Here is a 20,348-nt window from a genome sequence, read left to right as displayed (position 1 = left end):
GTGACGATCACGCCAATTTGTGATTTGTAGAGAACATTGAGCTGAAAAAACGCAATAAACGCAAGGATCATTGGCCACCGCCCTCAATCCCTTTCTTTGTGTAATCTTTTCGCCTTTTCTTATGAGCATCTTCTATAACTGCCATGGCCTCGGCAACAGGAATCCCTCAAGCTCACCCAGTGACAATTGAATCGCGAGAGGATGAGCCTCTATTGGGCCGTCCAGGCGATGTCACACAAAAGGCCGAGGAGGCCATTTATCGGAACCTTTTCACAGGTGAGCGTGAAAGCTTTCGATCGAAACCCACGACTGACTCCAAAATCAGGAACAGCAAGTGTTGCGCAAGCAGGGATTTGGATTGTAAGAGCATTATGACCTATTCGAAAAGATCAGAGAACTAATGAACAATACAGCTAGCCGCGTTGGTCTGGCAAGGTGTCTTAGCCCAACCCCTCTCGCTGTTCACCCCGCATCCAGTAAGTATCCATGTCGCCGAACAAAATATCCCAAAGACATTGACTGGAAGACATTCAGCTACTCGGCAGCTCTGCCCTTCTTCTTCAAGTCCAAGCAGCTCTGATTTTGCAACCAACCGCCACCCCGCAACAAAAGCGTACGGGTACTCGCATCCACTACTCCTTTCAACTGCTCAGCGTGGTGCTTTTTGTATCTGCTTTTGTTATTATCGAGGTGAACAAGGGCTCTCATCCGCACTTTGTTTCTCCTCACGGTATTCTGGGTCTAGTCACTTACATCGCTATCGTGCTCCAAGCCGTGGTCGGTGTCATCCAGTACTTTGCGCCCGTTACCGTACTCGGTAGTGTGGACGCCGGGAAGCGCATTTATAAGTACCATCGCTGGAGCGGTTATGTTTTGCTACTGCTGGAGATGGCGACTATCGTGGCGGCGACGCAGACCACCTACAACTTGATGGCGATTCATATTCCTCTTTGGGGTGTCGTGGTTGCTGCCATTTTTATCCTCGCTGGAGTCGGTGCGAGGATTAAGAAGCATAAATTGGGGCTGTAAGATCGGGATTGAGACGGGATCTGAGAGTACTGCAGACTATTTATGAAGCGAATGTATGAAGTTTCCGATGCAAATGGAGCACCAGCCTGGGGCAGCCGGGTATGTAGATCGTCTATAGCCGTGGACCAGATTCATGTGAGTATCCAAATCTCGCATGATCATACTCGTTGCAGTGTGGCATGAATGAGAACCGAACACAAACATTTGCAAACGAATCTTCTCAGGTATGCTCATCTCAAGCCTGATAGGCAGTGTTTAATTCAGACTGCCACTCGGGGCTTCCTTTGGCTCTTCGTTGATGAGGGTGATGTCTCGTTGCATCTGTCATACATTTTCGTGATATTCCCACATGTATGTAGACAAGATACTGACTTCAAATTAAACCTCATTGATGATACTCTGGATATTTTGTCATACGTTGTAAAAAACATGCAGATCCTCCCAAAAGGGTTAAGGCGGGAGATCCACCACTACACATTGCCCGTTCTCTTCTCTTCTTCCTTCCCAACTCCAATGGCACTCACTTCATACGTCTGCTTCAATTGCAGGCATTCATATGGATTGAAAGCATCGCTGCGTAATTTTTCCTCCGCCCGACGCAATCGAGACATCTTGCGACCCGGGACAGCTCCGAAGCCGACGCCGGACGTCAAACACATCCGCCAAAATGCCGACCTCTACGCACAGAACTGCGTAGATCGCAACTATGCAGGTCACGCCGGGTATCCGTCGAAGATTGAGCAATTATCGGAGGAGGCTAAACAGCTTGATTACGACCTGAAGACCCCTCGATCCCGTATCAAGCAACTAGAAAAGACCATCGCCAAGCTACACATTGCGACTCGGCAAGAAACAGATGGGAAACCCAATGAGAAGGGCCTGAGTCCAAGCGAGGAGCTGGCTGCACTCAAGTCAGAAGCTCAGCGCCTAAAAGACGATTCGCAGTCCATGACCGAACGCAAAACAACCTGCACCGAAGAGATCAACCGACTAGCCCTCTCCCTCCCAAACCTCTCCTCCCCATTCACACCCATCGGACACGACCCAACTCTCGTACAATACATCAACTTTAACCCGGAAGAGCCCCCCGCCTGGACCAGCCTATCCCAAACCGAGCTCCAAGCCCGGTCGCACGTCACAATCGGCACAGAGCTCAACCTCCTCGACTTCGCCAGCTCAGCCACAACAACAGGGTGGGGCTGGTACTTCCTGATAAACGAAGGCGCAATGCTGGAACAAGCACTCGTCCAGTACGCCTTGAGCACAGCCCGACGCCGAGGCTGGAAAACCGTCGCACCGCCCTCGATCGTCTACTGCTACATCGCCGAAGCATGCGGGTTCCAGCCACGCGACCAGCACAACGAGCAGCAGATCTGGTCCATCGAACAGAACGAACGCGACAGAAACACCAAGCCCCAACGCTCGCTCACCGGCACGGCCGAGATCCCCCTAGCTGCCATGTACGCCGGCCGCGACTTCAACCCCTCCGAGCTACCGATCAGACTCGTCGGCGCGAGCCGCTGCTACCGCGCGGAGGCGGGCTCCCGGGGTGTCGACACGAAGGGCCTGTACCGCGTGCACGAGTTCACCAAGGTCGAGCTGTTCGGCTGGGCGGATAGCGTGGACGGAGCCGTCCCGAGCTCGGAGGGTATGTTCAACGAGCTGCTGGATATGCAGAAGGAGATCCTGACGGCGCTGCATCTGCCCTGTCGCGTGCTGGAGATGCCAACTGGGGATTTGGGGGCCAGCGCGACGCGCAAGCAGGATATCGAGGCGCTCTTCCCGTCTCGTCTGCGCGCGGCGTCGGGTGGTACTGCTACACCAGTGGATCCTAAGATTCATCATCTGGAGTCGGCTTGGGGTGAGGTTACCTCTGCTTCTATTTGCACGGATTACCAGAGTCGTCGGTTGGCGACTCGGGTGCGTGGCAGTGGCGCTAAGGAGTCAAGGTTCCCGCACACCGTTAATGGGACTGCTATGGCTGTTCCGCGTGTGTTGGCTGCGATCTTGGAGAATGGGTGGGATGCTGAGCGGGGTGTTGTTGTTATTCCTGAGGTTCTGCGGCCTTGGATGGATGGGATGGAGAGTATTGGTCGGAGCTAAGCTGAGGAATTGATCTCGCTCTCGTAGAGACACTGTATATTATGTATTTTTTATGAAAATGGTGGACATATATTTATTTCATTCCGCTCTCTTTAATATAAGGATACGTGGTTATCTTCATGGATCTTGCATTGTATTAACTGTGATCTTTTGGTATATCTAAAAACATAGTAGACACAAAAATGAGGTCTTCAAAGACCTCCAACGCCTGCCTTGTTGGGGATAGAGCACAGGATTAATAAAAACAGAACAGACCAAAGCAGGGTAGAGCAACTCATGACTTCGTGAACACATATCAGAAACAAGGAAACAACATAAATCAAGTAAACATCACATCATTGCGAAATCACAGAGACAGGGCACAGAGACAGGGGTACAATCTGGTCTCTTTCGTCAGACAATACCAGCAGCCTGAGAAGTCAAGGTGCAGATAAAATAAACAAAAAGAAATAAAACGCCCTCAAAAACTCCAAGTAGAGCAGAATATCCAAAGAGATGATAATTAGCGCAATTTGTAAGGCAAATAAACAGATCCCAAGAAGTTGCCAGGCTCATTTCCATGGTAGATCTATATCTTCGACACGGGTGCATGTCAGATACGGCAATCCTGTCGGAGTATTCTCACGAGGACCAGCGGTGCCAGTGGTTGGTTGATCTGGGCTTTTCAGCTCCAATTCGAGAAAATTTCGCATCAGCGGCTTGACGATATCGCGTGCCAGCCGTTTCATCTCGTCCATCTTGCGCTCGAAGCGCTTGAGAGTCTCGCGCGTGTAAAGCGAGCCAGAGGATGATGTAGGATGGAGCTTGAGAAAGCGCTTTAGCTCTTCATGGGGCAGGTATGCCTGCGTGGAAGAGGAGCCGATCAATCTATAGATGCGCGCGGACGGGTCTGGGGAGGTTGTTGGTCGAGACGGGCTTGTCGGGTGTGACGCTGATGCGGTAGGTTGAACGGGACCATCGCTTGGGCCCGTGTTTTTAAGGATGGGAGCTGGCGGTGGCGTAGTGCTTTCTATCAGCCATTGGCGGAATAAACACACGGCGAGCCAGTCCAGGTATGCGTTTGAGGGACCGACACGTTCACCACGCGAGGTGGTTAGGGATAGGCGTAGGAGCTTGGATTCAACGCGAGCTTTAAGCTCGTCGAGATCTTCTACTTTGTCTTCGATCAGGTCTAGGAGTGAGTCTGGTAGAGGCGCGTAGGAGCCGTTTCGCAAACTCGGTAGGGCAGCGGGCCACTGGCCGACAACGTGGATCAAGGCTTCGGAAAAAATCACCCGGCTGCGGGCGAGATATCCCAGCTTCAGGTAGCTGGGTGGATATTTGGCGATCTGTTTGAACAGACGAGATCCAAAACCGAGTAAGTGGTGGTCCACGCGGGACCCTGTCACCGGAAGCGCGTCATACATATCCGCCAATGCAAGGAGGGATTTGCACTCCGTATATGCCGAGGCGATATTGACACTGTTGATAATGGGCGGGTGATTGTAGAATATTCGTAGTAAATTGTCATAGTCACGTATTAAGGGATCGACCGCAACGGCGTGCTCTCCATTCTGCGGCAGGTGCGCTACCGACTGCATCCCTGCCAGGTTCGCCATGGATCGAAAGAAGCCTGCCTGGGCGTTTGACGGCTTGGTCATAGTTGGGGGAAATGCAGTTTGGTCGCCACTGAACATGGGGTCATAGGTTGGTTGCTGTTTCAGCACGCGGCATTAGCATTGTTCGCAGATGGGAGTATGCGACGCGCCGGCGCAAGGTGTACCTTTTGGACAAGGATTGCCTCTTCATCCTCTGCGCGATTCTCCCAGTCAAGTTCATACCGCCAGCGTCTCTTTCCTCCTGGTCGCGTCGAGAGTCCACCGTTATCAGATGGTGCCAGTGTTGACCCGTTCGAGAAATCATCATCCTCACTCAGTCGCGACAGCGTCCCCTCCGGCTTGGATGGACACAGAGCCATTTGCCGCGACCAGTTTTCATTAGTGCTCGCCTCGAAGAAACCCGAACATTGTGATAATATTAATTTGTGGAGGAGATAGCGCCTTTCCTGCGATCCGGCGCGGATCACGACCTCGGTGTCACCTGTGTACGTGAAGATGGGGAAATCGTTCGAGGATGGATGCGAGGAGCTGCCATGGTGCGAGCGACCGGAACGGTGTCGTCTGTTTGAGGGACGCGATATTAGGGAAGCCGTACTTTGGGCGGTTGTGCGATCAACGATCTGTGCTTGGGACACCATTTCTGGGGATTTGTTGACATATGCGAACCGGGGGTGCTCAACACCTATCAGCATAAGAGAGCGTCATCCGAGGCCGAGGATGAAAATTGGAGACTGTCGATTATTGTATAACAGGGAATAAATAAAGAGAGAAGAATAAAGGAAAGAGATAGTTAGAGGTAGAGGTTAAGGAAGAGAACGGAGTAGTTCCAAAGGCTTTCCCCGCCGCCAAAAGAAGTAAAAAGAGTATAGAAGGACTAACAAAGTCATACACTGTTATTTAAGGAGTGAGATAGATAAAATAGATCCTGCAAAGGTCCCCGTTTCTATCACAATCCAGTTACAACTAAATAAACACGAAACTAAAATATTAATAGCAGATCTATGGATGTGCGCTGCCGCAAGCAGCTGAATTCGATAGGCAGAGGGCCAATTACCAATGCGACAAGTTATAGCAGAAGACGATGAAAACATAAATAGTTTCTCGTTATAGCTTCATATTTATGTTACTTTGATATGAATACTACATCAGACATGCTATTATAAAATACTACTACCTACTAAGTAACATCGGGGCTTTTCATTTCTTCTTTGCCTCCTCCACTTTCTCCCCTTTTAGCCCGTCTCCAGTCTGGCCTTTTTTTGCCTCTCTTCTCTTTCTTTTCGTTCAAATCCCCTCAGCTTCTTCTCCGGCCTTCTTCGGTGCTTTTGAGTTGCTTTTTGGTTCGAAAAATCAATCAGGTGGACTCGGGAGTATACGGTCTGACACCCTATACGAACGCTACTTTTATTGCGACGCTCTGTTCCACTTCCTCGACGCCCAACCCCCGCGATCCCCTCCAAAAATCTGGCCCTGGACACGTCTTCTCGGGACAGCTTCTATAGCTGTCCCGATCTGTCATCACTGCAGATAACGTCAGTGTCTGCAGATTTTGGCAGCGACGTGAGAACCGACCCGTCTCCTTCGCGCTGTCCTTCCTTCGAGTCTGCCCCACACAAGAAACGCTCCAAAGCCAAAGCAGTCTCGAGGACAGCGCGCGGTGTCATCGGTAAAGTCCGGGCATTCCAGCGTATCGCTGCCGCTAAAATGGCGCATCCGACTATTAAGATCGACACCAGCGTCCAGGCGACCAAGCGCGGGCTACCCGAGAATGACGACGCGGGCCTCGATATACTCGGTGCGAATCAGGACAACCCCAAGCTGGAAGCTGGAAATACCGAGGATGTTCCACCGTTTCTATGTCAATCTGTCTCGGGTGAGTGAGGGGTGCATCAACGTCTATCGGAGAATACTGCACGTGGAATGTGACTGACCGCTTCCTTATGCAGAGATCCATGACAAGTTTGAAGATCTGGAATGGATACAGACCTCACGTTTCACCGAGGGTACACTGTCCAATGATGTCTTGCATCCTTGGGCTATAGAGGCAGACCCGAAGGTGAAAGAGAGGAACCGGTATATTAATGTCCAGGCCTGGGCAAATTGTCGGATCCATCTGCGGGTGGCCGAGGGCGAGTGTGATTTTATCAACGCGTCTCCGATCATCCTGGAAGACACGGTGACACGAGAAAGAAGGAAATACATAGCGACCCAGGTAGGTTGCGTGTTTGTCGTAAATATTTTATGGTTCACTTACCATTAATCAGGGCCCCAAACTTGGACATCTCGCGGCCTTCTGGCACATGGTCTTCCATGAAAGCCAGGATGTCGGCGTTATTGTGATGCTTACTCAAACTTTTGAGGCCGGCCGGGAAAAGTGCGCTCAATACTTCCCATTGGATACGGAGCAGGCTTCGATGGTACTATTGGCGGATGAGTCGGACGTTCTCTTCGATGAGAGTGAGCAGACAGAACCCGGTATCTTGGGTAAGGTTACCTTGTTAGAATCAACCTTCGACGCTAAATCACGATCTGAAATCCGTAAACTCGAATTGGCCATCGGTTCGGAGTCAAAGATTGTCTGGCATTTCCTTTTCGCTGGCTGGGCCGATTACTCCAAACCCGAAGGCAGTGATCGCCAAGCCCTTCTTAACTTGATCAAGTTGTCAGCCTCAAAATCGGGCCCGGATAACCCGCGAATCGTGCATTGCAGCGCAGGAGTTGGTCGGACTGGAACTTTTATCGCGCTTGACCATTTGCTGTGCGAGTTAGAGGCAGGGCATCTGTTGGATATGGAACATCCAGATGCCGACCCTGTTTTCGACACTGTCGATCAGATGCGGCAGCAGCGGATGATGATGGTCTACAACGAGATGCAGATGCAGTTTATCTACGAAGTCCTCCGAGAACAAACAGATCGGAAGCTGGGCAAGATTACAGACTGGAACACAGAATCACCCGACGGCAGCGAAGAACGGTCTGCGAAAATGGCCAAGCTCAATGACCAGACAGATTACCTGCCAACCTCCAAGCCGGAGTTGGAAGCTGTCCATACTCATACGCCGACCAGAAGTCGGTCCGCCACACCGGAGCTTTCTGATCCCGATAATTAATGACGCCCGCTCAATCTCCACCGTTCTTCCTAACTGTGAGCATGGACTATGGACGAGAGGTTTATGTTTATGTTGCATTCATTCATGGCATCCGGTGTTTACTTGGTTCTGAATTATGCCTTGTTCCAAACCCCCTGCTATGTATTTTTTTTCTTTTTGTTGAAATACCCCCGTTTTGTTACTTTGATCATTATCTTGGATGTAGTTATACTGCTTATTGAGTAGCACTGTCAGTCTCGCCCTAGGGTCACTGTATATTAGCCAATTGGTGAAAGTGTATGCTTTGCCGACTGCTCTGAGACATTCTACTTTCGCCGAGTAAACATTTCCATCATAGGTTTTTCGGGATCAGATTCGTTATTGGCATTGTTAAGGCTATGTAGCACCTCGCACGAATTCCTAGTAAATCCACAACTATACAATCCTTTGGAAATAATTAGAAATTCTTTGCACCCTTCGCATATCACCGACCATGTGCTTGCCCATAGAAGATCATCCATCCCATCACGGCATAATATAACAATAAATAGAACAATAAAACAAAATCGCAGCACTGCTGAGCACAAATATCGAGATTGGTATCATACCGACGTGAGAAGAAGACATGAAATCCATCATCATAAGAACAGGGAGTATAGCGAAACAAGATCAGAATACAGCGCATATATACTCCTTTCCGAAGCACAAAGTACACGCCTCGCTCCGGTAGAAGTATCTTCAATCAATGCGTTTTGCCGCAGCAGGGATTGCGACCGACTGACCACCGACAGAGCCAGCCTCATGATAACTGGGAGGAGCAGCCACTCGCTCGGAACCCGGCGCTTCTTCCGTATCCCAATTCTCAACTGCATTCTCGTCCCAATTATCGACTTCCTGCTCAAGGCTCATAACACCGGATTCCTGTGGGCCCATCACTTCTGAGTCGCGACGGGGGTCCCCGGAGACGCCACCGAGCTCGACGTCCTCGGTGCCCTCCTCGGTGAGCCCATACCGGCTTTGTCGGCGGCGTTCCATCATGCGCCGGTGGTACCAATTGCAAATTCCGATGGCGCCGACACTACCGACAACATTGGCGACAATATCGAATATATCAAAGTCTCGACCATTTGGAAGGAAACCCTGCACAACTTCAGAGCCAACACCCAGCCCTAATGTGCAGACCACGAGGGTCACGTGTAGCGTGCGCCGACGGGTAGTGTCCAGGACCCAGTAAAACGTTACGGAAAGTAGGAAAAAGGTGACAAGGTGGAGGAACTTGTCATTGGGTTGAAGCTTTGTTGGTATCGTCGAAGATGTGCTGTGTGGAAGAAGACCGATGTAGCCGGCTAAGAAAAGCAGGAAGATGAAGGCACCTGAAGCGGTTAGTTAGGTGATCGCCGGAACCAGAATGGTAAGTCAGTAAAGCTTACCTGCGAAAGGGTATCGAATGCGCATGGTGGTCGAGTAATAAGTAAGTGACGGAGAAGTGAGAAGCAGATTTGGCTGGGTCTCTTTTTCTGGTGAAGGTGATTGTCCAGTCTTAGTTGAGAAAGCCGTCAAATGTGGAGGAGTTTGGCCGCAGCTGATGCCTTGTGCGTCATATGCGGAGCACTGGGGACGTTCAACAACAAAGCAGAGGCGAAAGCTTATACAGAAACACAGAATCCACGGTAAACTCAACACAAGACCAATGAGGAATGATAGATTGAAACAGCTCAAGATGTGAACAATAGCGATTGATCGCGAGTCGGAATAGTAACAATGAGACAAGATCTGCCGGTTGACTCCGCCTTCATGTCCTGTACTTCATCCCCGTCCAGAGAAACTTCCCTATGAAGCTCCCCCGGACCTTGTTCATCAAACCTCTCCGCCACGCTATCATTTTTTGCCATTTTGACATCTTGGGTCGATTGTACCGGCGGCGTTTTCTATCTCTATGCCTTTTGTCCCTTCTCCGACCCCTGTGTCGCGTCCGATCGGCCCGTAATCCTAATCGCGGAGAATCGAGTCTCGCCCGCCCCAGAAACGGGGTTTTGGAGCGAGCATGTCGCTCGGCCACAACGCCTGGCCTCCGGGCAACATTCGGCCCCCAGATGATCTCCAGGAGTCTCCCCGCCCAGTCAATGGCTTGGTAAAGACTTTATCTGGCTCCCGGACACCCCAAATACGCGGCTCTGTTGGCGCCGAAGCGCCGAACCCCAGTTCGATATCCGAAGCCGATATCGCGCCCGAGGAGGATCCGCGCATTGCTCAATTCCGAGAATTGTATCGCCGCAGTGAGGCGAAAATAAATGCGCTGTTTTCTGGACGATATTCGGGCGATAACCCTGCGGCTGGGGAAGCTACTGAGTCGTCCGAAGCCCAACCCGAACGCGTCGATAATGCGCCTCCCCCTTCCACCGCCCCACGGAAGTCTGCCCGAAAACTCGACGACGATGATTACGATGACTATGACGATGATGATGACGAAGATGAGGAAATGGACAATGCTGTTGAATCACCTCTGGAAACCAAGTCCGCCGCTGCATCTCAGGAGCCTAGTGGTGCCGCGCCATTAGCACGTCGTCCCAGTACCTCGATATCCGCCATTGCGGATGGGCTTAAAGAACCCAAGAAAGAGACAATGGAGGATCTCCGGAAACAACTCGAGGAAGACAAAAAAGCAACGGAGGAGGCTGCCAGAAGGAGTTTCCACACTCTATTCTACACCCTTGAGAATGATAGGGATGCCATGCTTGATCAACAACGATTGGAAGAGTCAGAAAGACAAGTCGAGGCAGAGATATCCGGCCAGGCTAACATGGGTGCCAACAATGTCTCGGGGGCTTCCAATGGCTACAGTTCCTTGAGTAACACCAACCTCGGCGCTTCCAGTTTGACTCTGAAGAACCTTATCGCACGAATTGACAAGAAGCGAGACCGGGTGCAGGCATCCGATGCTGAGTTGCGGAGCTTGCTGAGTGAAGTTCGCAAGAATCGCAGCAAATGGGCAAACGAAGACAAGGTCGGCCAGGAAGAGCTCTATGAAGCTGCGGAAAAGGTTCTTAGTGAGCTCAAAGCTATGACAGAACATTCAACTGCTTTTTTGACTCGTGTTAACAAACGCGATGCGCCGGACTATCATACGAGTAAGCGGCCCTTTCACCGCAATGATTTATTTCATCTACTAACTTTTTACTAGTCATCAAGCACCCGATGGATCTTGGATCAATGACCAAAAAGCTGAAAGGCTTGCAGTATAGGTCCAAACAAGACTTCGCTGATGACCTCACCCTCATTTGGGCGAATTGCCTGAAATACAACACCAACACCGAACATCCTCTACGGAAGCACGCCCTTTACATGCGGAAGGAGACCGAGAAGCTTGTCCCTCTCATTCCAGATATTGTCATCCGAGATCGTGCCGAAGTTGAGGCCGAAGAACGTCGACTCCAGCTGGCCGACAACGACGGCGCTGAGGAGAGTGACGATGAACCCATCATGTCTTCGCGAGGTAGAAAGGCACCCGGCAAGAAGTCTTCCAAGAAAGGAACAGCCCCTTCTCGTAATACTCCCAGTCCTTCCAGGGCTCCAAGCACTCAGCCAACTGCGCCAGCTCGCGCAGATTCGGACGCTACCGGTGAAGCTAGTCAAAATGGATTTTTCACACCACCTCCTGCATCTAACACTTCGTCTGACCCCGCTGGTCTAGGGGCGATAGCTACAACGAGCCAGGATGATTCGATGGACATCGACGGTCCAAGTATGTCGACAACTGCGCTCAGTGCCATGTCAGTTTCCGGTGGCGTTGAACCGGAAGACCCCGAGTACAAAGTGTGGAAGCAAGTCACCAAGAGAGACAGAGCGCGCGTTGCGGCGGAACGACATCGTCTCCTCCGGGGGGACAAGCTTAACTCCGAAGAACCCGCTTTACTCAGAAGTAAAGCTGGCATGCGCCGGTGGCTTCGACATCAGAAACAAGCTACTATCGAAACAGACAAGTCTCGCGATGGGGATTCTCAAGCCATGGAACTCGAGGCCGCAGGCGAGAGCCTCGCAGAAGGTATTGAGGTGGAAGAGGATCAGATGCTGCCTTATTATTATGATGTCATGTCTGGTGTTCCTGATCTTCCTGACCGGCTACTCTGGAAGGAGGACGCGCAAGGCAATGTTGTTGATGCCTCTGAAGAGTTCCTTCGGATGCTTCCAACAGGTCAATTCATCCAACCCGATAGCAAGTTGACCCGCAAGATGAACTCGAATATGCGGCAGATGCAAGAAACTCGCAAGATCTGCTCGAAGATTGGCATCGTCAAGCAGATGCAGCTTCAATCTCAGGTAAGCGAGCCCCATACTCTACTATGACCCCAGCTCTCTGCTAACTTCTTTTCTAGATGTACCAAAATCAATTCCAAAAATATCAGCCTGAGCCATTTCTCGAGCAAGATATCGAACCACATGTCATGAATGACAACGGCCCTGTCATTGCCCCCTGGGTCTGTAGGGCAGCATTGCAGCGCTCGGTCGCTAAAGTTTTCTATCACACTGGCTTTGAGGAATACCAGCCATCTGCTCTTGAGGCGGTTACCGATATTGCCGCTGACTTTTTCCATAAGCTGGGGTCCACCTTCAAGTCTTATATGGAAACACCAAAGGTTCCTACCACCGAGTCACATGAAGCTACGCCTTCAGCCGCTGAATGGAAACCTGCTTACACTCGTTCCGAAATTGTTCTGCACACCTTGTCTACCGTGGGGATTCATATAGATGAACTAGAGTCATATATCAAGGACGATGTAGATCGTCTAGGAAGCAAGCTCGCCACTGCTCATGATCGACTCAGGTCACTCCTGACAGAACTCCTTCGACCCGCTCTTGAGGGCGGCGAAGATGGCTCAAACGCATTTGCCGATGGCAGTGAACAGTTCGTCGGTGGTGACTTCGCTGAAGATATTGATGAAGATTTCTTCGGTTTCAAGGAACTGGGCTTGGATCGGGAGTTTGGCCTCTCCACTCTTAGTGTACCCTTGCATTTGCTTCAAAACCGGATGTTCAATGCGGCCAATCCGCAAAACACGAGTGTTTCACCGACCGTTACTCTTTTCGCTCCTCCACCCCCATATGGACGCATCTCAACAGACAACTTTTCTCACCAAATTGGACTCCTGCATGAGTTCTTCAAGGGCAAGCTTGACGCAAACGGTGATGAACCTCTTGTGGAGGACCTAGAGCTCCCCCCCAAGCAGCGACCCATGGGGATCAAACCCCGTCTCCCAGCCTCTGGCAAAATCCCCATGTCTAGTCACCTGGGCCTTACATCCAGTCCGCATAAACGAGCCGCTCAAGCGATGGCATCCAAATCTGGCGGCGCAGAGCCAAGTAAGAAGAAGGCCAAGAAGAACATTGGGGTGGCCATCGAAATGCCCAACTTCCAACCCGATGGTGAAGGCGACCAAGCTACTGGTGACCCGGCCACAAATTCCAATATGAAGACCGAAGAAACCGGTCTCGTTGATGGCACTGGCGAATCCATGACCAACGGAGCGTGATGTATAACTTCCGAGGTCAGGTAGGTCTATGGTTGACTACGAAAATGGCCATATCCTTTCCTTCACTTCCTTTCCTTCTCTTGAGTCGCATGCTTTACTTTCGCATACCTACCTGCATTTTTATTCTGATCTTCAATATCTGCGACCCATGTCTCACGACACGGCTAGACAGGGTTGTGTGTCCCCTTGCCACGATACAATTGACGAACAGGGAGCGCGCAGTAATATGAGCCAGTATTCATTATTTGACCATTGCAGGATTGTATCTTTGGATCCTCAAACTTTCAGCGACACATAATCCAGCCCTTGTATTCTACCAGTTTTTCTTGGTTTTCCTTTCCCTTCTCTATCCTTGGCTGAACGGCAGAGTGGACAATTCCCCTTTCAGTCTTTGTATCATAACATCCCTTGATGGGATTTCATTTATAGACGGAATGTCTATTCAGATTCATTCAATTTAGACCTGTTCTCCTATGACTTAAATCTTGTAGGTGCCAGCTCAAGCAAAGATCAATGGGTAGCTCGACCTGTCAATCATAGATGTGACAAGAAGTGAGGACAGGAGCTGTTCCAAGATGATGACTCCACCGAAGCTTTATGGAATGAATATTTTAGACTTGTTAGAGATGTCCAAGAAAGGAAAGAAAGCAAGTCAATCCACCAAGTTCTATTCCACAATGGAAGACTACTTTTTCTGTATCAGAGGTTACTATCCAACCTCTAACTACTTGAAGTGTGTTAAATAATGGCATAGGAGAATGAAGTATTTTGGGCAAAGGGGTTTTTTTTTGTATTTTCTGGGTTAACAACATGATAAAGTAAAGAAATATGAAAGTATTTCGTCATGAACTGGAGATCAACCTCGGTATACAATCGGCCAAGTTGTTTCGGAAAACAACCGCCCATTAAAACCAGGTCCAGATCATGCAGTGTACATAGACGATAAAATAGAAAACGAAAGTCCACCAAGATAAAAGAGAAAAAGGAAATGGAAAACGTAGGCCCATTCGGAAATGCATCGAAGAGCGACATCACAGAAGCAATGCCGACGATATTCCGTTCGAGCAATAACGTAAGAAAAAGAAGAGTAATAGGAAATCAGTTCGCAGATAGAGAAAGCCGAGTCATGAGATGCCTCGGGAGGGATGGCGGACAAGAGTGAATCTCGTTCCCAACCATAGAAATGTGGCAAGTTGAATTAGATGTACCACATACCCAGGGCCAGCCTGTTTAAGGTGCCTTCAATGGGAAGCAATCTCTTGGCTCGGGGTTCCTTGGGCTTCGGGTTTGTCATTTTCACCTCCGGGCCACTCTGGGGGCCAGAGGTAATAGGAACATCCTCGTGGTGGCGAGCACGAACCGAAATCAAGTGGGCATAGTAGATTGCTGGGTGTACAGACACAGAGGTTGTCGAGCGGATGTACTGGTAGCAATGGTCATTGATCATACCCTCAAGGTCATTGGGCTTGAGACCCATCTCATCCAACAGGACATGGTAATGGACTGGGCGGGGAGTTCCTTGCAGAGCAATGTGTGTGTAGAGCAGGAAGTCCCAGTCATGTGGGCTAGTAACATCCCGATCAATAAGAGTGCCCGGCAAAGGAGCTCCGTGGGAGTCTGCGGCTGCGCGATTCTTGGGGTCAGGGAACGCTCGAAGATGGTGGCGCTTGTTGGCAACCACAACACACATCTTGCCTGCCCAGACTGGCTGACCACATGCATGTGCAATTGCAAAGCGGATTGCAGGGACCTCCTCTGAAAGAATTCTCCGGTATTCGGACGCAGAAACACCGTCACGGAAATAGTAGACATACTCAGGAGCCTTGCCGCCCCCAACAGTCGCTTTCCACTCAGCAACCATGGGGTGCAGGATGTACTCGATCACTTTATCCCGGATAACCTCAACTCGATCTCCATTAGTCTCGCATCCACCCATGTAGCGAGTTGCAGTGGAGTTTGCCGAAACCGACATGGCTGCCAACGACGGGGTCCACACACCCATCATTGGATGAGTGACGTCTGCACCAATGATCATGGAGCCTGGGCGTAGACCTTGACTCTTTGACTTGGGGACAGCCCGAGCAGTGACTCCACCAAGCTTTGCATTCACCTTCATGAGAACATTTGCGTGGTATTGAGGTCTATTGCTGATGCAGTGTGCAGATTGGAGCACTTGAGAGGGGGTGCCGTACCGGCAGTCGGAAGACTTCTTGAGACGAAGATAGACCCAGGAGTCCTTGTCGGGAACGATGAAGACCATGAGCTGTGGCTCACTCTTGTTCTGCGCTGCGATCGCATCGTACAGCTTTTTGACACTCATGCCAACGTCTTCGCTCAATCCTTTGACAACCGGTCGGCCAGTCACATCACCACCCATGCTCTTGTACATCTTGACAAACTGGTCGACCCAGTTGAGGGTTTGGTCATGGCTGATTGACTTTCGATGTCCGGAAAAGAAGCCAACACCCCAAGCCTGGAGGGCCTTTTCATTGGGTTTGTAAAACTTCTTACCGCGGAGATCCCAACTTCCCGCATGCTGCGGGTTGTGCTTGCGGTTGCCCCCGAACTGAATCTCAGGACTCGGAAGCAGGCGAGCCTTTGTTTTGATCATGTGGTCACTGATCTTCATACCGTAAAGCTTCAGGATCGGGTCCTCCTTGTGCTGGAGAAGTTCCTTGGACTGGCGAGCATTGGCCAAACGCTTCGGAGGCCTGGTTGCACACCATTGGATCATCTGCGCCGCCTGCATATCGGTAAGTTTGTAGCGGTATCTCTGAAGGCCTTTGATGACTAGGAATTCGGCTGGGTAATGAACGTCTTCCTTCACCATCTCGACCAAGAGCATATTGGGATATTCGAGGCGGATGTTGTACCGTTTCATGAAGTAATCTTGAAGATGCATCCGAGTAGACGTCCCAGTAGCCTTGTCGTGATAGCTAATGTAAAACTCATTGGGCTTTGCGTGAATCAGGCCCTTGACAATGAAGCTTTTCATCTTGAAAGGACAACCCTCGTAGTTGGGTGCCACTCGAAGACCTTGAATTCTCTTGTTCACCTGTGCGAAGTACCTCGATTCCTTCGTACCGCCAAATTCGTCGCGGGTTGACTGTAGGTTCCTGACCAGGGTCGACTTATCGTTCCACCCGTTCACATTCATCATGTACCCCATAAGACTAATACGAGAAAAGAAGACGCAATGAGCGACATCAACATTGAGGATCAGACCTTGCTATAAGTAAATGTCAGTATACCAATCTTGGGTTCGAATCAATGGATTGAGCCTTACTGGAGTTGGCTTAATTGCCTGGTAGATTCCTCGGTAAACGGAAGCACCCATGTTGGCGAGCGGCTGGTAAAACTCCTGCTTCAGCTCCTCGTCGTCTCCAAGCTTGTCGAAGAAGAAGGCCCGCTTGATTGCGGCGAACTGTTTGGTGGGCCATTCACGGAGCAAATGATCAAGGAAGCCTATCATTATCAGCCTGATGAATCATAAACAGAGGAAGATGCGGAATAAGGGAGCACTTACTCAGAGATTCAATCACGAGTTGATCCAGATCATGGCGATTCTGCAACCAGGAGTTGATCACTGACAGATTGATCTTCCTCTTTTGCATGACGGACATTCTGAAAGTAGGACTCGTCTTGTACTGATTCTTAGTAAGAGTCTTGACATCCCGGGTAAATTCACTCCTGAAGTCAATAATCTCATTCCAGTCATCGAAGTTGCGTAGCGACCTGCAACACAGGTTAGAAAATATATAACAGCAATTCGATACATTGCACTTACCAGCAGATTCTTCCACCATCCCAGATACCATCAGGGATGTGTGCCTTTCGAGTCTCACTGTTCCAGCACTTTCTCAGGATCCGTCTGTCGGTCTCGTTCTGGTCTCCGTGGAGAACATTGATCTAAAAATTGATGAGCGAAGAATGGCATTAGATGGAGGGGGAAAAACACTCACCTCGTACTGGTAGACGGCCTTGTCCGGGAAAGAAGTGATCGGGTACGCGTTCATCATAACCTCAATCTCTTTGCCGGAAGTGTTGTAACCAATCCGACGCTGGATTTGAGTCTCCTCCGGTGCAGACTAGACAAAAAGGTTAGTAAAATCCATCAACCACAGAGCTATTGGGAATGACTTACAGAAGCAGGCATGATTTTGAATCGATGCCAAGGAATGTCAATGTTCTTGCAGCCATCCCATACAACCGTCATGTAATCTTCATGGTGCTCAACCTTCTCAAGGTCCAGTCTGTGTTGTTCAAAAACAGCCACTTTCACGCCTTCTCTTGCAAGGCGGACGTAGTTTGCCCTTTCTTCCGCGGTCCAGTTTTCCGGAAATTCTGGAGGGGTCTGGACTCGACGGATGGGAGAGTCACTGCTACTAGAACCAGTGCTCTTGGGCCGTTTGTACTCGCCCGCATCAGGGTCATAGTTGGTTCGACGCATCCAAGCAGTACTTTCTTCTTCTTTCTTGCGCCGTGCGTCATCTTCCAATTTGGCCTTGTGGTCACGCAGCTCTTGGATCTGGCGCGGATCCAGAGGCTTTGCCGCAGGGGTAGAAAGGCGCAGAGGAAGACCCCTAGTTTGACGGGAGGATGAAGAGGAGGGAGGAGGCTTTGAAGACGTATTCATAGCAGCAGTAGGAGGAGGGCGGTGCCCGGAAAGAGACCTCTCCTCCTCTTTGCCCTCTTTCGAGGGTGGCTTCATGGCCTTTTTCGGAGCCATGATGGACGTTGCTCCTATTAATCGACCTTTGTTAGTCGCTGTTCTAGTTCACGTCTGAAATTGCCTGCAATGGATCATAGATGTAAAGCGACCAAGTAAGATGGATAGATCAAAGTGAGGTGGTACTGCTCAGCGATATCAAGTGAAGTAGAAACCAGTCGCTTTCATTGCACTTGGATACAGTGTAGGAGAGGCCAGAGTGTAAAAAGGATGATCACTTACAAAGTCAAGGATTGCAGTGAGCCAAGGATGATGATTGGAAAAGAGGGAAAAGAGAATATGGAGGGGAGCAAGAAGAAGAGAAATTGAAATGGAGGATTCGTGGGATCACTGGGAGAGAACTGCGTTCAACGTTAACAGGGGCTCACAGGAAGAGAAATGCGTTAATACGTTTAACGTTAAAGTGGCAAATGTACCTTGGAAGTATGCAGATGATGGCAGGAATCCAAGCTACTAAAGACGAAGTAAAGAAGAGTGATGGAGAAGGAAGAAGAAGAAAGAAAGTAGAAATCGGCGAAGGGGTGGTTTTATAGAAAGGTTAGGGCAAGCATAAAGAGCAGATGTATTCCCTTTAAGGTATGAATTGATATTGTATAGCGGTTGCCTTTTTGACCGGAAATTATATGTATAACCTGTTCAATGGTAGGAGCAAGCCATAGAGATGCCTAATATAGTATAATATCATTCGCAATCACAAATGCAGTCAAAGTCCGCGCTACGTGACGATCAGGTAATTGTTTATACTAGTGTTTGCCTAACAAAATAAGATATTCAAGACTCAGATATCTCGCACTTCTAGTTAAAAACAGAACTGCGGTCAAAGTCCGTGCTAAATGATAATATGGTACTTGCTTATACTAAGGTTTGCCTAACAAGATGAGGTATCTAGTGCTTAGATATCTCGCACTTCTAGTTAGAGATAGAACTATAGTTGAAGTCCGCCATATAACCATAAGGTACTTAATTATGCTAGGGTTTGCTTAAAAAAGTCATGTACCTAGTACTCAGATATCTCGCACTTTTATTCAGAAATAAAGGATACAGCCACCCATAGATCAGACCCTCCTGTCTGAATCTTTAGTACCGCCTTCCTAATTAGTTGCGACCAAGACTGGTTTACATAGTAAAATGAGATGCATTTTGATCAGAAAAAAACGTATATTCTACCTCACCCCTATGGGATTTAACCCTTGCCGATGAAGAAGCTGATTATAAAGCAAGATATGACAGGATTTAATTAGGGGTTTGCATACAAATTTTAGGTATCTGCTGTCTTGCTCCTATCAAGAGGAGTTTGATATAAAAGCGGTGTAAAAGTTGGAAGGCGGTATAGGCCAAGTATTGGTAGGTGCCTAGCCCAATTAGGAAGGCGATACTTGAATTTCAGACAGTAGGTCAATACCCAAAAGATATCTCGTTCTTAAAAGTTGAAAAGGGATATTTCAATCAGAAAGAAAGAATAAAGAAAGAATTACAACTGTTGTCAAAGCCCGCGCTACGTAACGATAAGGTACTTGTTTGTACTAGGGTTGGTCTACCAATATTAAGTACCCTAGTATTTCGATACCTCGCACTTCTGGCTGATATGTCAAAAAAGACATCACGCACTTACAGTCAAAAGACATAGAAATTGATCAAAAGAAAAAACCATAAATGCTGTCAAAGCCCGCGCTACGTGACGATAAGGTACTTGCTTATACTAGGGTTTGGCAAGCAATATCAAGTACCCTAATACTTAGACGACTCACATCTTTGATTACTATCCCAAAACCGCTATTCAAGGCTCAAGATCAGAAAACTTGCCCCATTTCCGCCGCATCCTTAGGCTGCACTGGTCTAATACAATTATTCGTCAATAAATCTCTTCATAACTACATGGTCGCAATACAAAGGGCATTCAATCTGAATTTCTTTAGAATATCACATAGACGAAGTATACGAGTTCTCCATGGACCTGGCGACTCATCATAACATCTCTTCCGATGCTACTAGGATTCATCACAATCATGGCCATGGAGGAACCATAATAAGGCTACAAGGCCACAACCGTCCTTGCTAGGGCTCTAGGCCTACTTTAAGGAGATGGTGCATTCTACCTAGACACAAGGATACATACAGTTGTGGGCGTGGTAGTCTACATATCGCTTGATAGCCGGTCTCTTGGTGGCATTCCTTTGCTAGGAGCCATTCATTCTCCGCATGGTATTGGATAAGGCACACTTCCTTGTTCTGGCTGTCGGACAGGTCGAACAGGATCTCCCCACAGTCGACA

At 49.3% G+C, this 20,348-nt stretch overlaps 7 protein-coding genes across 7 annotated transcripts; 4 read left to right on the top strand and 3 right to left on the bottom strand.

The window, feature by feature from the left end:
- Positions 1 to 143: 143 nt before the first annotated feature.
- LCP9604111_7783 (cytochrome b561 domain-containing protein) lies at positions 144 to 1,029 on the top strand (the record flags this gene model as incomplete). The annotated part of the gene is made up of 4 exons (XM_039075853.1): positions 144 to 276; positions 326 to 360; positions 414 to 476; positions 535 to 1,029. 4 exons carry the CDS (start codon positions 144 to 146, stop codon positions 1,027 to 1,029), a joined length of 726 nt encoding a protein of 241 aa, XP_038926172.1.
- A 513-nt stretch (positions 1,030 to 1,542) lies between these two features.
- On the top strand, positions 1,543 to 3,132 carry LCP9604111_7782 (putative serine--tRNA ligase DIA4; the record flags this gene model as incomplete). The annotated part of the gene is made up of 1 exon (XM_039075852.1): positions 1,543 to 3,132. One exon carries the CDS (start codon positions 1,543 to 1,545, stop codon positions 3,130 to 3,132), a length of 1,590 nt encoding a protein of 529 aa, XP_038926171.1.
- Positions 3,133 to 3,683: 551 nt separating this feature from the next.
- LCP9604111_7781 (uncharacterized protein) lies at positions 3,684 to 5,368 on the bottom strand (the record flags this gene model as incomplete). The annotated part of the gene is made up of 2 exons (XM_039075851.1): positions 3,684 to 4,826; positions 4,895 to 5,368. 2 exons carry the CDS (start codon positions 5,366 to 5,368, stop codon positions 3,684 to 3,686), a joined length of 1,617 nt encoding a protein of 538 aa, XP_038926170.1.
- Positions 5,369 to 6,434: 1,066 nt separating this feature from the next.
- On the top strand, positions 6,435 to 7,840 carry ptpB (tyrosine protein phosphatase PTP1; the record flags this gene model as incomplete). The annotated part of the gene is made up of 3 exons (XM_039075850.1): positions 6,435 to 6,603; positions 6,677 to 6,942; positions 6,995 to 7,840. 3 exons carry the CDS (start codon positions 6,435 to 6,437, stop codon positions 7,838 to 7,840), a joined length of 1,281 nt encoding a protein of 426 aa, XP_038926169.1.
- A 717-nt stretch (positions 7,841 to 8,557) lies between these two features.
- LCP9604111_7779 (VanZ family protein) lies at positions 8,558 to 9,274 on the bottom strand (the record flags this gene model as incomplete). The annotated part of the gene is made up of 2 exons (XM_039075848.1): positions 8,558 to 9,192; positions 9,250 to 9,274. The coding sequence occupies 2 exons, from the start codon at positions 9,272 to 9,274 to the stop codon at positions 8,558 to 8,560; spliced, it is 660 nt and encodes a 219-aa protein (XP_038926168.1).
- Positions 9,275 to 9,863: 589 nt separating this feature from the next.
- Positions 9,864 to 13,347, top strand: LCP9604111_7778 (SAGA histone acetyltransferase complex subunit SPT7; the record flags this gene model as incomplete). The annotated part of the gene is made up of 3 exons (XM_039075847.1): positions 9,864 to 10,947; positions 11,001 to 12,136; positions 12,193 to 13,347. The coding sequence occupies 3 exons, from the start codon at positions 9,864 to 9,866 to the stop codon at positions 13,345 to 13,347; spliced, it is 3,375 nt and encodes a 1,124-aa protein (XP_038926167.1).
- A 1,198-nt stretch (positions 13,348 to 14,545) lies between these two features.
- Positions 14,546 to 18,076, bottom strand: LCP9604111_7777 (putative eukaryotic translation initiation factor eIF-2C4; the record flags this gene model as incomplete). Its single annotated transcript, XM_039075846.1, has 6 exons — positions 14,546 to 16,576; positions 16,634 to 16,812; positions 16,874 to 17,082; positions 17,135 to 17,256; positions 17,310 to 17,435; positions 17,492 to 18,076. The coding sequence occupies 6 exons, from the start codon at positions 18,074 to 18,076 to the stop codon at positions 14,546 to 14,548; spliced, it is 3,252 nt and encodes a 1,083-aa protein (XP_038926166.1).
- Positions 18,077 to 20,348: the final 2,272 nt, after the last annotated feature.

The sequence above is a fragment of the Penicillium roqueforti genome (genome assembly GCF_015533775.1).
Source record: "Penicillium roqueforti strain LCP96 04111 chromosome Unknown scaffold_26, whole genome shotgun sequence".
In the NCBI taxonomy this organism is placed as follows: Eukaryota; Fungi; Ascomycota; class Eurotiomycetes; order Eurotiales; family Aspergillaceae; genus Penicillium; species Penicillium roqueforti.
Note: the sequence above shows the minus strand (reverse complement) of the source record. Positions and strands in the feature narration are given on the sequence as shown.